A 15,774-nucleotide genomic window follows, 5' to 3' on the forward strand; every position below is an offset into this window, starting at 1 on the left:
TTTCCTGAAAGCTGTCAAGGGTATTAGTTTTTTTCTCTCTCTTTAAATCACAAAGCAAAATTCCACTGTCTCTCCCCCACCCCTTCTACAAAAAAAAAAAGTTGTCGAGTTTTGCTTTTCTATTCACTGCAGTCCTGGCCAAAGTAAAGCCCTCTTTCTCAATGACGTCAAGATCTTTACCAAGATTAGGCTTTCATTTCTCTATTGCAGCAATTAGCCAGGGAATGTATAAAAGGCGTCAGGGAGACTCACTGGGCTGCAGAGAGAGGCACTTTGCACCACAGACAGATAGCAAGAAGGGAAAGACAGAGAGTGAGAAAAAAGAGGAGTCAGTCGCTCCTGGGGAAGGGAGAGAGTGAGACTGGGAGAAAGAGAAGCACAGAAAGTGTGTGTAAAACAGAGTAAAGAAAGAAAAAAAAAACTACCCTTAAAGCACATTTAAAAAAAAAAAAAAACTCTGGCAATTCAAGAAAGAAACAGGCTACGTTTAAAGAGCATAGAGACAATGAAAGGCTAAAGAAAATTTTAAAATCTCTGCCACAGTCTCATAGGTGCTTGAAATGAAAGTAGAACTGCCTGTCTTTAACGGACTCTGACAGGGGTAACTGGATTAGGGACGAGTACGCCAGTTTTTTTTTTTTTTTTAACATCTTAAATCCTGAAAAAAAAAAAAAAAAAAAAAAAAAAAGCAGCAGCTCCGAATTGAATGAATTGATGGGCACACTCCAACTGCTGGGCTGGAGAGACTGGACTTAGTCTTGCCATTTCTGCTTCTTTGAAAGAGGAGACAACTTGGGCTTCCTTTAATTTAGTTTTTTTTTCCCCTTCTCCCCCACCCCCCAACCTTCCCCCTTACCTCCCCCACCCCCTTTATCACCACCCCCCTTTTAAATAAGAGGGTGAAGGGGAACCAGAGCGCACAAGGGAACTGACTCAGGAGGCAGAGAAGATGGGCATCCTCAGCGTAGACTTGCTGATCACACTGCAAATTCTGCCAGTTTTTTTCTCCAACTGCCTCTTCCTGGCTCTCTATGACTCGGTCATTCTACTCAAGCACGTGGTGCTGCTGTTGAGCCGCTCCAAGTCCACTCGCGGAGAGTGGCGGCGCATGCTGACCTCAGAGGGACTGCGCTGCGTCTGGAAGAGCTTCCTCCTCGATGCCTACAAACAGGTGAGCTGAGCTGAGAAGGGCTTCTCCCTAGGTCTACAGGGGCAGGGGCTCACATGCTGGGGACCAGAGACCACTGGGAGATTGGGGTGAGAGCTGTGAAGCCCTATTTGTGGGGCTGCCAAGTGAGCCTCTAAGTTTACTTTCCACACCTGTTGCACAGGTTAGCTTGGTAGGGTGACAGCTATTAAGCCATAATGACTCTGTGTGACCTAATAAGGAGTCTTTCTACTAAGGGTTATTAATATCTTGCTGTGATTTGGGAGTAGAAGGCATTTGTGCTGGTACAATAACTTGGGAAAAGTCAGAAAATGATGGGGAAGAGGAGACTGCTGCATTTATTCTGCTCTTGCCATAAACTAGAATTTTGATTTTTTTGCTTGATGGGAGGCTGTGTGAGGTACACTGAGGAAGTATGTTCGAGGGGTGGGTACTGAAAAGCAAGAAATGAGAAATGCTACTCAAAACTCTCAGAGAGTTGACAAGATAAGAAAATGGTCATAGAAATTGTCATTGGACATCATAGCTGCTTGGTTTCTGGTAGAGGTAAGAGTTAATGAAAGCCAGCAGCTGTGTGCCACCTCCTCTACATTGATTCAAATTTGAACCCTTTGGAAGCAATTTTCAGGCAGTGATCTTGAGGTACTAGATATCAACTTGCAAAAGAAAAGTCTGAAAACTAGCTGTTGGAAATCCAGCGTTTGTAAGGGAAGCCTCCTTTACTTTGTTTCTCAAAAATAAAATATGTTGCCCTAGAAAGAGATGATGGGTCTGTGGTTCATTAAATCTCAGAGCTGTTATGAGATTAGAGCAGTGGTCTCCCTTACCTGCTCAGGTAAGGGGCTGCTCTCTCAAAATCAGAGGCAGTGATCTTAGTTTCTAAATGAAAAATACTGTGTTCCAGGCTTTTTGCTGGTGAGAGATGTTAGTACAGCATTTTCAACTATGATCTTCAGGGGCACAGAGGATGATTTTGGCCCTGGTCTTCTGTTAGTTTCCCCCCACCTGCTATGCCCATATGACTTCTAAAGGTCCCCTCCACCCCCTCAACCAGGCTTGAGAAGAATGAGCTATTTTGGCAAAAGTAGTTATCAAAATAGCCAATCTTGGTTTCCCTAAAAGTGTTGTGGGACCTTGCCCAAGATGCCAGAAAAAGCAACTGTACATCTGTACTTTAGAGGAATATAGAAGCCAGATGTTCAGTGAAGTGTTGTGTTTTAGGCAGGTAGCACCTTAGAACCAGAGACCAGGAACTCGAAATAATAGAGGCGCAAGGGAATGCATCCTCCATAAATAAACACTAGAAAACTAAAACCATGCACCAAGAAAAGAAAAGAAGTAACTTGTAAAATTACAAAGAATTCAGGACAGGATTGTTCTTCTGAAAATCAGATGTTCAAGAAGAAAATATCTGTTGTGAACTAGGGAAATTTTACCACAATACATGTCTTTATTATTGGTAGTAACCTAAAGAGGGTTTGTGTTTATTGTTGTTAAAAATGTGAATAGCAAGAGCTCTTATTAGTAGATGGAAATTCTTTTATGGGAATATGAATTGGTGCTCAAAGTTCTAACAGTAAAAACTCATTTATATTGTGCATGTCAGCGAGGACGAGAGATCTAGAAAAGTAGATATTGAATTGATCATTTCATTTCCACAAAAGTATACATTGAATGGGAAGGTTTTAATGGTTTGTTTTAGTGGAAGGCAATTTGAAGGCAGGTGGAGGAGTACGCAAGTATATCAGACATATTATTAATTAGGAAGTTCCCTCTTCAACATCATATTTTATACGTGTTAGCAGATACCATGGAAATATCAGTGATTTGATCTCGGTATATTAAACTCTTACTTTTTGAAAGGACAGTTGCTTTTTGCCTATAAAGTAAAAACAAAACAAAACAAAACAAAACACTTATTGGAATAATTTTACTTATATACATATATTTCTTATATAAATGTCATGTTTCATTAAGAAAAACATGAAAAAAGTCATCTCTGACATAAACAATGGGGGCTGTAATGTTACCCACAAATATTAAGTGAGGTTGTTTCTCCCATTAAGCAATTTATTGAACATAAAATGGAAAAGCAAACAAATACCTCTTTAATAAAGTTGATTGGTTTTTTCACCAATGTATAGTGTTCCATTGTGTTGCAATATGTTGTTATTCCTATTCCAGGAAGTTGGGAAGGATGAGTGATTTGTTTTTTCTTTTTGCATATGGTTTGTATATTCCTCTTCTGTATTTCTTTGTCTCTGCCTACTGATTTGATTAGTGACCAAGTTCACGACTGATGTTATTATGTTAGCTTTTGATGATTTATGTAATAGCTACCATGTGCAGAAGCAACCCCAGGACCCACATATCCAGAGACAAGACTGGACTGGGTGTGTGATAAATGGAAACATTATGAACACAGCTGGAACTGAATGATGGTCTCTTTCTGTCTTCAAGTATGGCAAAGGTGGTGGTTTCTGTGGTGGCATTTGAGGGTCACTCAGAACCTCTCAACCAGGTTGAATCACTTCTCTGAATGCTCTTGTGATCTGTGCCACTGTCTTTGGGTGTAGTCATTTCTAGAGACATTGTAGGAGGTTCTGTTTGAGATGGCATCACACTATTTCATAATCCTGACTTGCATTATTTTGAGGCTGCCCATCCCCAGAAGTGAAGTTTTCCAGGATGAGAGGGGTGTGTGCCCATGTGATACAACTACACATGTGATTTGCCGTTATTAATTTTCCTTGTTGCTGCATGTCAGATGCCTGGAAAGATATGTAGAGAAAGTGGAGTAACAGTATTATCCCTGTGTTTTGCCTCCACAAGGGGCAACACAGAAATAAAGAACAAAATATTTTCTTTTTTTTTTTAAATAAACCCTTTCTTAAAAGGTTGAAAAGGATTTGAATTAACTTTATGGAGAAGCCTCTAAAGATAATGGGAGTTTAGTAAGAGATGGATTCTGTGTACAATTTTCATTGAAAGGAAAGTCTATAGACACTGGTGAGAGACCCTGAGGTGAATAAAAGGTATTTGTTATTTAAGTTTCTTTAGTCAGTGTCATTGCATCTGAACAGTATATCCTTGTGTTGGTGCTCAAGAGACTAACAACATGCAACCAATAAGCAAACTGCTCTGTCTAGGAGCCTGGCTCTTACCTAAATGAAGTGTAAAAGTAAACACACAGTATAGATGCTGACAGGCAGTTTAGCTTCTGCACCGTTAATATTGCAGAGGTACAGAAAACATATTCATTTGAACATATAATTTTGGTTTTGAAAGGGTCTCTTTAACATTCTCCTCCTCCTCTTCATTCACCTCAAGTCTTTGACACTAGTTTCCACAATGGAAAATGGCCCTTTTAAGAGAGAAACAGTCCCAAAAGAACACAAAGCAGGCCACAGCCAGAGCTTGTCCATCACTTGGATAAAACATTGGGGAATGATAGAGTTTAGAGCTACATTTTCAAGGTACAAATTAAAAAGAGAATAGCTAAAAGGGAATTGAGCTCAGAGGAAGGAGTATGTAGCCTATTCTTCAACTCTGATTTATTTGGCCAATCTGAATATAAATGGTTAAATCTCTGCTTAATGATAGTTTGGCCATGTTTCTAAGGACATTGATGTAGCCTGGTCATTATGTCAAAGAATTTGAAACTTCCTGATAGTTAATAAAGCCATTTTCAGGGCTTTGGATAGCAAGAAGTATGTGTGAAAATTCTGCTACCACACACCCACCCTTCATTTTTATAATTTGCTTTACTTTCTGTTATGAGATCGTGTGATATATTGTCCACAAGCCTTTCTCAGGCAGTGGAAAAGAAAAAGAGATAAAATCCCAAAACAAAAAACAAGGTTAGTAGTATATGCTGTATTTTCTGCTTCTACTTGATGAATGGTTCTTTTCTCCCCCTTGCCCTGCATTTCACAGTCCACATGCTAAAGCAGCACTTCCTTTTTCCCCACGCACTGAACACTGAACATCATCCAGGGAATCAAATTTTTATATATGCTGTATGTTTATGTTCATGTTCATATTTGTAACATCTGAACTTGGCCCAGAGATGTCTTCTGTTGTAAAAATGCAAATCCTTTATTTACCTCCTTTGTTGGTGTTGTGTTGATGTTGCTTGCAAAAACATAAGAAAGGACCACTGTAATAGTGCAGATGAGAGAGATAAAAGTCAGCGATGACAATATCACATTTTACGTATGTCGTTTCTGATCCTTGCAAAATAAAGGGACCCTTTGGGAACATCGGAACTTCAAGACCAATTAGTGGAAATGATGCTTCTTGTGTTTGGGCATTAAATACTGGGCAGGGTTCTCTTTAGAGCGGCTAATGCTGGCAGGGAAAGAGGTACCGACCTAATTACTCTTCCGCAAGAGTAAAAAATGCCTTTTGAATGCCTCTTTGGCAAATATGTCTCATTAAGGACAAAAACCAAACACAAACCCTCTAAGAAGGAGAAATTAAGATGATAGGTAACTTGTGGCCAGACTTTCTGTGCCACTGTGGGAAATTAAAACAAAGTTTGGGAGTACCAGGGGATAACTTGTTTTTGTTGAGCTTCTTTCCTGCAGCCTAAATGTTATTATGGGACCAACTTTATTTTCTTCATCATTTTGGCTCTGTGTCAAGGAATGCTTTGCTCCTGGGGAGAGCAAAGAATCTTCCATCATCGAAGACAATGGTGATTCTCCCAGCCTGTCTCAGCAGGGTGCATAACCCAGCAAACCAAGAAGTTCTCCATTTGAAACTCTGGTCTATTAGGAATTTAATTTTTATGGTGACCAAATGGGGAGATGAGAATGAACAGTAATATCCTTTTAGAATATTTTCTTTTAGGTTAAAGGAAACTTCCATATCTAAAAAAAGTTTTTTTTTTCTTTATTTTAGCTAAATTGTCCTCCATCAGGTTTTAGCAAAGATGGACACATTTTATGACTAGTATATGAAGCTTATAAAAGCAGACTACTGGTCTACTCACATTTGGATTTATGGATGGTGGGTGTGTGTTTTTCCTTCTTAGTTTTATTAATAATATTAATTTTATCTATGCATTTTCTCTTGCCTAGGCACCTTCATGAATGAGAATATCTATTTATGACATTATAACATTCAGTAAGGGACCCTGGCTGCTCAACAAAATACAAAGAATAGGCCACATTTGTTTTGTGCACTGACCAGATGAGAAAATCAAGGACAGATCAATAACACTGAGTGCTGATTATGGTAGTACTCTATGAGAGGGCTCCAGGATTCATATTTCTAAATTTACCTGCCTCAGTGAACTTATCCATCACCCAAATATGATTATGTTCATTGCAGGTCAGGGTTATCATTAAGCGTAAAATTCTTCACTGACCTAGCTTTATAACAACTAGCATTCATTCAATAAAATAAATACTTTCCAGTCTAACCCTAATCCTAACAAAATGCTAAATCCCCCATGTAAAGAGCATTATGAATTTGGTTAACTTTCCTAATTTTTTTATTTTAGAGTGACAGTGTTTTACTTACTCTAAATTTCCCAAGGCAAATTAGTCTGTGTTTTGGAAAGAATTCTGCAGCTGAAGTATACATTGTTTCTAAGAAGAAGAAGGTGCTTTAACTTTCCAAGAAAATTTACTGCAGGTAATAAGAGAGGCTCCTGTGACTAAAGCATCAGATTAGATTATTCAGTTGAATAATCAGACATAATGAAAGGATCAACAGGTCTGCTTGGATGAATCAGGGGGTTAGAGGCCCATTTGTCAAGGCCACCTAATTGTTCATAGGTTTCAAAAATGATTCCAAAATGCAGAAGAGTGTTTTTACCTATCAAGAACCTACAAGTGTACAGGTTGCTTACTTAACAGGAAGTCACTACAGCAGACTCATCTGAATGCATTTAGGTCTTCTTATCACAGTATGTTGAGGCACACAGTACACATGATATTGTTAAAACATCCCTTCTAGAATCATTACTATTATTTCAAATGGGAAAGATCTAAAGAGAAGAGACTGCTATCCACTACCTAGATCTATAAAAAAAGAAGTACAAAAAGAACCCATGGATTAAAAGGTTTATAATACCTTCGGCGTGTATATCTTTAAATCTGCCATATATTTTCATGCCTTAAAGACTAGTGTAGTTCATATGAAAGAATCCAGCTAAATGTGCTTATTAGATTTCTCCATCTAGTGTCACTTGCAAATTAATCAAGAAAGTTAGTATAAGTAAAATAATTTTCTCTGTGGTGGTGACTAAAAAACAAATGTATTTACTTATATCACACCAGCAGCTTCCTTTCTGAGAAGGAAGATTATTACAGTAAGATTTCTCTTAGAACACTAATAATGCTTATTTCAAACCTTCCCTGCTAGGATTTTTCAGAAGGGAGAGAAAGAACTTTACTTCTTTCTCTACAGTTAAAATGAGTTATGCATTAACATTAGATAGAAGCTTCTGAATAAAAGCCCATGAGTGTGTTATATCAATTTGGATTGTTACATCTTTAACAATTCACTTCTAAGTGACTTCGATTAACAGTAGCATCATGTGTGGCTATATGCATATGAGGGAAATAAGTCGACCCAGTTGGAAGTATATTGTAATATTAAGGATAGTATATAAAAATCAATTGTACTGGCTCTAAGTTGTCCCTAATGTTATTGGCTTTGATTAAACCATTCTAAGGAAGATCCAACTGTATTAATTCAAACTGAAGTAATTGGCTCTTTTATTGTTGCCTGCTTTTATGATCAATTTACAGATTCAAAGGCCGAAAACTTTCCTTCATTCTGTTTTCAACTATTTAAACCATGTGCAAAGGAAGCACATGAAACAATTTTTATCTCTACCTCTTCTGCCCCAATATTTTATAATTCAGAGGAGCTTGTTAACAAATTGTGGGGTAGAAAAGTACTTTTTAATGTGACTTCCTAGATAAAAAGAGGGAAACAAGCACACATGGAAAATGAGAAATTGACTTAAAGTAGAACTCTGGAGTAACCATTTTTGTTTCTTTTTGTCTGTTTTTTATTTTTTTTAATGGAAATTGTAAGGTTGGAGTGGTAAGAACCACCTTGTAAGCAGTGGCAGTAGAAGCCTCCAGGGAGGATGCCATATTGAGGAGAGTGCAAAGCTTTGCTCAGGGTATTTAAAAAAACAAAAACAAACACAGAATTGCCCAAGAATGATGATGTTCTGTTTCACATGGTGGGGTAGCATCTGATAAGGACAACACACACCCATACAGTTACAGTGCACAAAGAGTTCTTTTTCTCATGTTGTCCTCCAGTTGCCATATGTGGAAGACAGGGATTATTATTTCCATTTTACAGGTGGGAAAGCTGAATCACTAAAAAGGTTAAGTGGAAGTAACCCTTCTTATAAATGGTAGACGTCAGGTTTTCTAGATCTGGCCAAGAATAGAGCCCACTGGTATCATTGGCCATTGGTTGAGATTAAATGACTTAGTATCATGCAAGGAAATAAAGGTCCTGCCTGGTGTTTCAGAATTCAGAAAGAGGCACCATGTCCAATACCCTGATAATTGGTCTTAAAGTAGACCATTTGCTTCTAACTTTTAAAATGAAGTCAATTAATTATTTGTTATAGAACGCATGTTAAGAATTGACAGCAAAATAAGGATAGTAAAGAATACCAGCCTTGGCTTAATTTTAAAAAGAGTTAACTCCAGTGCCTTCAATGATGAAAATAATTACCTTCAGTGACTATATGGAATGAAAAAGACTTTTATTATCTTTTGGGCCATTCTTTACATTACCTGCCATGATGCCTCTTTACTAAAATCAATAAATGTTTACCACATGCTCTGAAGGAAATAACACACTCTATTAGAGCCAATTGTAACTATTTAATGTGAATTCAAGTGGCAATGTGTTTAATGTGATACTCTTGCCTTCTTCTTCTTCTTTTTTTTTTTTTTTACCATCAGGTGAAATTGGGTGAGGATGCCCCCAATTCCAGTGTGGTGCATGTCTCCAGTGCAGAAGGAGGTGACAACAGTGGCAATGGTACCCAGGAGAAGATAGCTGAGGGAGCCGCATGCCACCTTCTTGACTTTGCCAGCCCTGAGCGCCCACTAGTGGTCAACTTTGGCTCAGCCACTTGACCTCCTTTCACGAGCCAGCTGCCAGCCTTCCGCAGACTGGTGGAAGAGTTCTCCTCGGTGGCTGACTTCCTGCTGGTCTACATTGATGAGGCTCATCCATCAGATGGCTGGGCGATACCTGGGGACTCCTCTTTGTCTTTTGAGGTGAAGAAGCACCAGAACCAGGAAGATCGATGTGCAGCAGCCCAGCAGCTTCTGGAGCGTTTCTCCTTGCCGCCCCAGTGCCGAGTTGTGGCTGACCGCATGGACAATAACGCCAACATAGCTTACGGGGTAGCCTTTGAACGTGTGTGCATTGTGCAGAGACAGAAAATTGCTTATCTGGGAGGAAAGGGCCCCTTCTCCTACAACCTTCAAGAAGTCCGGCATTGGCTGGAGAAGAATTTCAGCAAGAGATGAAAGAAAACTAGATTAGCTGGTTAAAGGTATGATTATAAGAGAGCTTATTGTTTTAAAAAGTTATATAAAGGCAAGGAAATTAAGAACTGAATCCATATTTCAACAGAGCCCTATTGGCTGACTCAAAGACAGGAGTTTATCTATCGGAAGAACATGAATCTCTAACAGCTCCATACTTCTTTCACTACTCAAATGGCATTGGGCTGAGTAAGTAGCCGTATCACCTCTCTTCTTAGTAAAAAGCCCTATGTGAAAAGATCCCAAGATGGAGAGGAAGAAACCCTGATTCAGCATGTGTTCATTCTGCATTGAGAAGGAACTGATACATCTGATGCATGCTTTGAGACCAGAAGAAAAGACTTACCTGAATAATTACTACATTAGGGAAGCTACTGTCTACGTTAAGATAAAGGGTATTGCCTTGGCTCTATTTGGCGTGGATGGAGCCCACTTGGAAAATTCCCAAATGTTACAACAAGTCCTTGAACCCAGGCCATGTGGTTAGACGTTGGTGTTAAGGTTAGACCTTATGTTAGAGTCGTTTCTGATGTTCCAGCTTCTAGCCATGCAGTGCTCTCAGTCTTCATATCCCAGAAATTATTGGTATATTTCTAGATACCAAGAATGATCCCTCAATCTGGGAGGTTAGAATGATCATCTGTAATCTGCGGGTTAATTTCTAGGCAGGTGGAGAGAGTGCTAAAAAAGAAATGAAACTGACAAGCTAGGAAAGAGGAGGCAGAAAGATTTGGAAAATTCACAGGGTTTCACCCTTAAGCTGTAGAGAGTGGGACTTGTTTGTTAGCCACAGAAACATAGAAACATACACAAGGCCAGAAAAAGAAGAAGGAGCTCAACTAAAAGTGGCATAGAGAATACACATATAAAAACAATATATTTCTCATATGCTCCTAGAGAGGAGAAAGGGGGGATTGAAAGAAAAAAAATACTTAAATATTTGTAATTGTGAGGGGTTTCTTTTGGAAATAGTTACTTTTGAACCATGTATGTCGTATGTATATTTTCAGTGGGTTAATTAGACCCTATGATACCTATTAAAGGAAAACCAGTGGGTCTGGTGGTGATGGTCTTTTCCTCCCCATTCCTACAATTTCTATGTGGCCCAAGTCATTCCTAATCTCAGTCTCTATAGCAGTGTTCTCTCTGAATGCTGAGCTGAAGAAATTATACATACATACATACATACATACAAATATATGTATATATATTCTCAGCTGCTGTGGGAGGTAGGTACCATGGCCATTCAGCACAGCCTTGATTTCCTCCCAAAGTAGGTGAGCTATAATGAAGAATAGGTGCAAACAAACAAGCTTACTTCCATTGCAAAATAGAAGAAGAGGAAGTTAGAGATAATTCTGATCAATCATTTTGGAGGCTTTGTTATAAGGCAACCCCGGGTATCACGGAATTTCCATTGACATTTGAATTTGGACTTGGATCTTCCTTTTGTCCCATTAGCTGAGGTTTAGTAATCTAAAGTCCCTTTAGTATATGATTATAATGCTATTTTAAAAAATATATATAAAAAATATTTTTTCCTTTTAAAATAGACACTATAGTTTTACCCATAAGTAATATTTAAAGATTATAGCCCCCAAAAGAATGGACCAACCAATTTCATATCATAATTTCTTTTTGGTAAATATGAGACTATTATGAAATCATTGTATATGATTGTATTTAAAGGTACAGTCAAAGGATCTTTTGTCCACTCCATTAATAACTGAATAAAAAATAAATAGAATGGATTAAAAAGACTAAAGTTGAAAATACATTCTTAAACTAGTTGCCTGAAATGAGAAAAGAGTGAGAACTAGGTGTGCAAGAACCAAAAGTATTTTATTTTTTTTAAATGGGAGCAGCATATCAGTCATGTCACTAGCTGGTATATTGTGTAAATACTAAAGCGCCATTGGGACTGATTTTTCATGGCAACATCAGCTTTCTAATGTTTTAAATTCTGTAAAAACCACCCACAAAGAAACAAAGCAAATTTCATTATCTAATGAGTTGCTGGAAAATCATATTGAGAATAATTATTTCAGATTCCTCAGTTGTTAACCTCTACATTCAAGGCTTATCTCTGCCCCCATTGATTTTTAACCTCAAAATGGTGTTGAGATTTACGTGGGACCCTAAAGCAGTGAAACAAAAAACCTGGTTGCAGCACATTCACACTGTTGTCCTTAAACTTCCCCTTTGTTCTATATGTACGATAAAGTAACAGTATGTCAGATAAGCCGGTGGGGGGATGAGATTTGGCTGAGGCAGTGCTAGTCGACTGGGGAAAAGGATGATGGAAAAATCACCCAGTTGTGCTATATTTTTAAAGAAGGAGGTCGTTTATGTGTGCAGACAATTCTCCCTGAGGTTAGCCCAAAGGAGAAATGAAGCAGAGGAAGGAAACAGAAAGACATAGGCTATCAGGGAGGAAGATGTTCAATAGAATATGCAAGAATTTCTGGAAGAAAAGCTGTGGAAGGGCCAATGGATAAAATGGACAAAGCTCAGGAATCCTACACTATGTAGAATGTCTTGGTGTTATCAGGGTTAAGCCTGTAATTATGTAACCTATTTATCGCAACACGAATTTTTATGATTTCTTGTGATGTATTCTTTTATGAAATTAACAATAACTAATTATTTTGAGGTAGAGGAAAATCAATGCTTTAGCTGATATGCTGAGAAATTATTAGATTGCCAATACTCATGTACGTATCATATGTTTTATAAGGTATGTTCCTTTGAAGAATTGTAGTTCTTAGTCTCACAGGGAAAAGTGTATCTATTTATATATCAGTATAAATCTATGATATATGTATATCATATATAAAAGTCTGAGTTCTCTTAGTTCCTAATCATGTTTCTCCCATAGGCTGTGTTTACATGGAGCTATCAGTTTAGCCTTTTAAGCTTCATTAGCTTGTCTATTATTGAAATAGTTTCCAAGAAATTTTAGATATTATCACAGCATCTGGGTTTACTCAAACACTTATTGTTCGAAAGACTTATGTCTTGGAACTATCAAAAACTGACTTTATTTATTGCTTAGTGAAAATACTAGTGGGATCAACATGATTTTCTTGAATGGGCATGAATGGAGATGCCTGCACAGTAATGTAGAAGTGTTTCATACAGCTATTAAAATGTAACTGACTTCCTTAGAGGCAGATTAGTAACTGTTCCTGCTTTGTATAGCTAAGTGACAGCCACTTAACTTACATGACTTTCTTTTTTCACATTGGGTCTCTGGTCCTGTGTCTTCGCCTCATTTATAGAACATCTCCTTGATTTTTAGTAATATCGACTTCCCAGTGATCTGTTTAGTTAAATTCTTCTCCCATTAACCAGGAAGTGCTTATTCTCTCATCACGGTGGGAAGAATAGCCTATTGTCTTTCATTTTGCCTAAGTGTATTTTACTATTTGGGCTCTGAAATAAAAATTATGAAATATGGTGAGGTCACATGTTGGTGCTGCCTTGCTGCATAAAATTCTAGAGGGCAGGTTAGAGACAATATGTATGCCTTTGGGAAAATTCAAAGGTGGATTACAAGGTGTCCTCAGCATGCCCTATGGGCTATGTGCAAAGCAAGAGGAATTGACCGATTTACAGGACTTCTCTTTATGTCAATCATAAGAGGATGGATGAATCTGGACATTTGTTCCACCTGACCTCTGACTGATGGTTTGGAAAATAACTTTAATTAGGATCATATGACCATTGAATAAGGAAAAATGTAGACCCACTGACTTCTGTCCCACTGAAGGATTAATGAAAACCGTTACTAGCATTTAGAGCTTTTCAGAACATCCCCAATGTCATGTGTCTCAGCAGTGGAGACTAAAAGTAAGGCTTTTAATTTTAGGAGGCTTTTTTTTTCTCCTAAATGGTATTGCCAAAAATCAGAGTTAAAATATATATAGTCAGATTCCAACTTCCTCCTTCACTCTAAAAATATAATCCAAACCCACTCTTCATATACACTTCTGAAATGGGGCTTAAGTACCAATCTCCACTTTGCAATTGGCACACTCTTGGTCATGTCCTGAGGCTGTCTAAGAAAAGAGGATCTAGGGTGGGAGAGCTAGAAAGTTGCTAACTGGGAAGAACAAGGCCCTGAGGGCTTGGTCTACCAATCTGGGAAGATTTGAAAACAAACTTCTCACAACTGAAGGAAGGCTGAAGGCTGCAGCAAGTCATTGAGTGGCTTTAGGATGAGCAAAACATTGGGCCACTTCCTAATGCCCTATGTGTATAGTACCAGAAGCAAGGTCTCAGACTTAACAGACCCAGCTCTGTTCCAAGGTGAGTCTGAACCAATAGAAAGCAAACATGTGCAGATATCCAAACAAGACTGCTCATGCAAGTCGGGGCTGGCTGCCCGTCTTAGGCAGCAACAGCAGAGCTCCAGGGAGCTTATTCAATATTTACTGAGACTTCGAAGACCCAGCAGATGTTTAATGAAGTCACTATTTTGGCTCAAACCCTCCATTTCTCCCCCTCCACTCAAAAAACAAACAGGTAAACACATAAATGAAAGAAACCCACAGAAAGGGATGGGAAATAAAGAAAATTCTCTCAAGACTTCTCCAGGCCCATGTCACTGGTCAGTGTGGTTTTTACGTGTATTAGGATTGGGGGATGTGAAGAAATAAGTATCCAGTACTTTATAACCAAAGCAATTAAATGATATTGGGTAGGGAATGTTGGCCAGTTTTGTTTAGTTTTGCATCACATTGTCACCAGACTCACTAGCCCAAGTAATCGGGCACCCGAAGAGGGAGACAGAGATGTGCAGAGTTGACCAGTGTGCGGATGATAACTACTGACGAAAGAGTCATCGACTCAGTTAGTGGTTGGATGTAGTCACATTAGTTTGCCTCTCCCCATCTTTGTCTCCCTGGCAAGGAGAATATTCGGAACATGATGCTAAGAGTCCTGGGTAAATGTGGTGAGAATGCATGCATGCATATGCTACTCATGTGTGTTTCTCAGTTGCAGAAAAGGAACTGCTTTGGAGATTATCAGTAGAAAGAGTGTTATCATATTGGTGCTGAGTGCTATGTGTGCTTATACAATTTGTTCTTATATTTTAATAACTTTGAATAAAAGAATAAAGCTACTCTTTGGTTCTATTTGTTTATTTTAACATTTCTCCCTAGAACTTGCCCCAGGCTGGAACATATTCATGGTTGACAAGGGAAAGAGAATCCATCATTCTAATATTTATTCCTTGGTATTTGTGGGCAAAGTAGCCAGTAATGCCAGATTATTTTAATCTCATGCTGTGTGCCAGGGTCTTCAAGGAAATCAAGACAAGTAAAAAGAAAATCTTCAGATACTTTCCATATTTATGAACAAGTTACACACAGAATTCATAGAAAGGGGCCTGTTTAAGAGACTGTGGAGCCAACTTTTACTTTGTTAGATTTACATCTCAGGCTTTCTAAGTGCAATTAATATACTTTCCAAGAAGTTGGTTAAAATGACACACACACATACACACATACACACGTACTATATACACACACATCTATATTGTTATATGATTGGCAGTGTATTAATATGTGATAAATTTGAACACATTTATATCAAGCACTTTTCACTATGAGGAGGTATAAAGGGTATGTTCTACGGAGGCAATGGACGGTTAATGAAAAGGAATATGTTTGTGACATGGTTAAATATGTGCATTTTTTGGATAACAGGCGACTTAAAGTAGGAGTATCTCTTGAGACTCAACTTGCTCATGATTTCCTACACATAATAATTTTATTAATATTAGCATCTTACATACTATTCCAGAATTTCAAAAGGAAATTTAAAAAATCATTACTTTGACAACTATTTGTTGAGTTTCTATTCTTTGCAGGGCCCTGTGCTAAGTACAATGTGATGTGTAAAAATAATTTAACCAAACTCATAAAAACATCACTTCATGCCATGGTTTGAATGCCCCCTCTGAAACTCATGTTGAAATTTAATTGCTGATATAATAGTACTGGGAAGTGGGGCCTTTAAGAGGTGATTAGGTTGTGAGGGCTCTCCCTTCTT

The 15,774-nt window shown here is 38.2% G+C and overlaps 1 protein-coding gene across 2 annotated transcripts; it reads left to right on the top strand.

Annotated features, from left to right (window-relative positions):
• Positions 1 to 901: 901 nt before the first annotated feature.
• Positions 902 to 14,842, top strand: DIO2 (iodothyronine deiodinase 2). 2 transcript variants are annotated; one of them, XM_030803410.1, is made up of 3 exons: positions 924 to 1,171; positions 6,074 to 6,181; positions 9,121 to 14,842. In XM_030803410.1, the coding sequence occupies exons 1-3, from the start codon at positions 950 to 952 to the stop codon at positions 9,718 to 9,720; spliced, it is 930 nt and encodes a 309-aa protein (XP_030659270.1). In that variant the 5' UTR covers positions 924 to 949; the 3' UTR covers positions 9,721 to 14,842. The 2 variants fall into 2 exon arrangements, with proteins under 2 accessions (XP_030659271.1, XP_030659270.1); XM_030803411.1 differs by lacking the exon at positions 6,074 to 6,181 and having other exon boundaries at positions 902 to 1,171.
• The last annotated feature ends 932 nt before the right edge of the window (positions 14,843 to 15,774 follow it).

This window comes from Nomascus leucogenys, chromosome 22a (assembly GCF_006542625.1).
Source record: "Nomascus leucogenys isolate Asia chromosome 22a, Asia_NLE_v1, whole genome shotgun sequence".
NCBI lineage: Eukaryota > Metazoa > Chordata > Mammalia > Primates > Hylobatidae > Nomascus > Nomascus leucogenys.

Bases quoted from the DNA above. Each gene is read 5' to 3' on its own strand.
- DIO2 (XM_030803411.1), top strand. From the start codon at position 950: ATGGGCATCCTCAGCGTAGACTTGCTGATCACACTGCAAATTCTGCCA. The intron at 1,172-9,120 runs GTGAGCTGAGCT...TTTTACCATCAG, and splicing joins TCCTCGATGCCTACAAACAG to GTGAAATTGGGTGAGGATGC.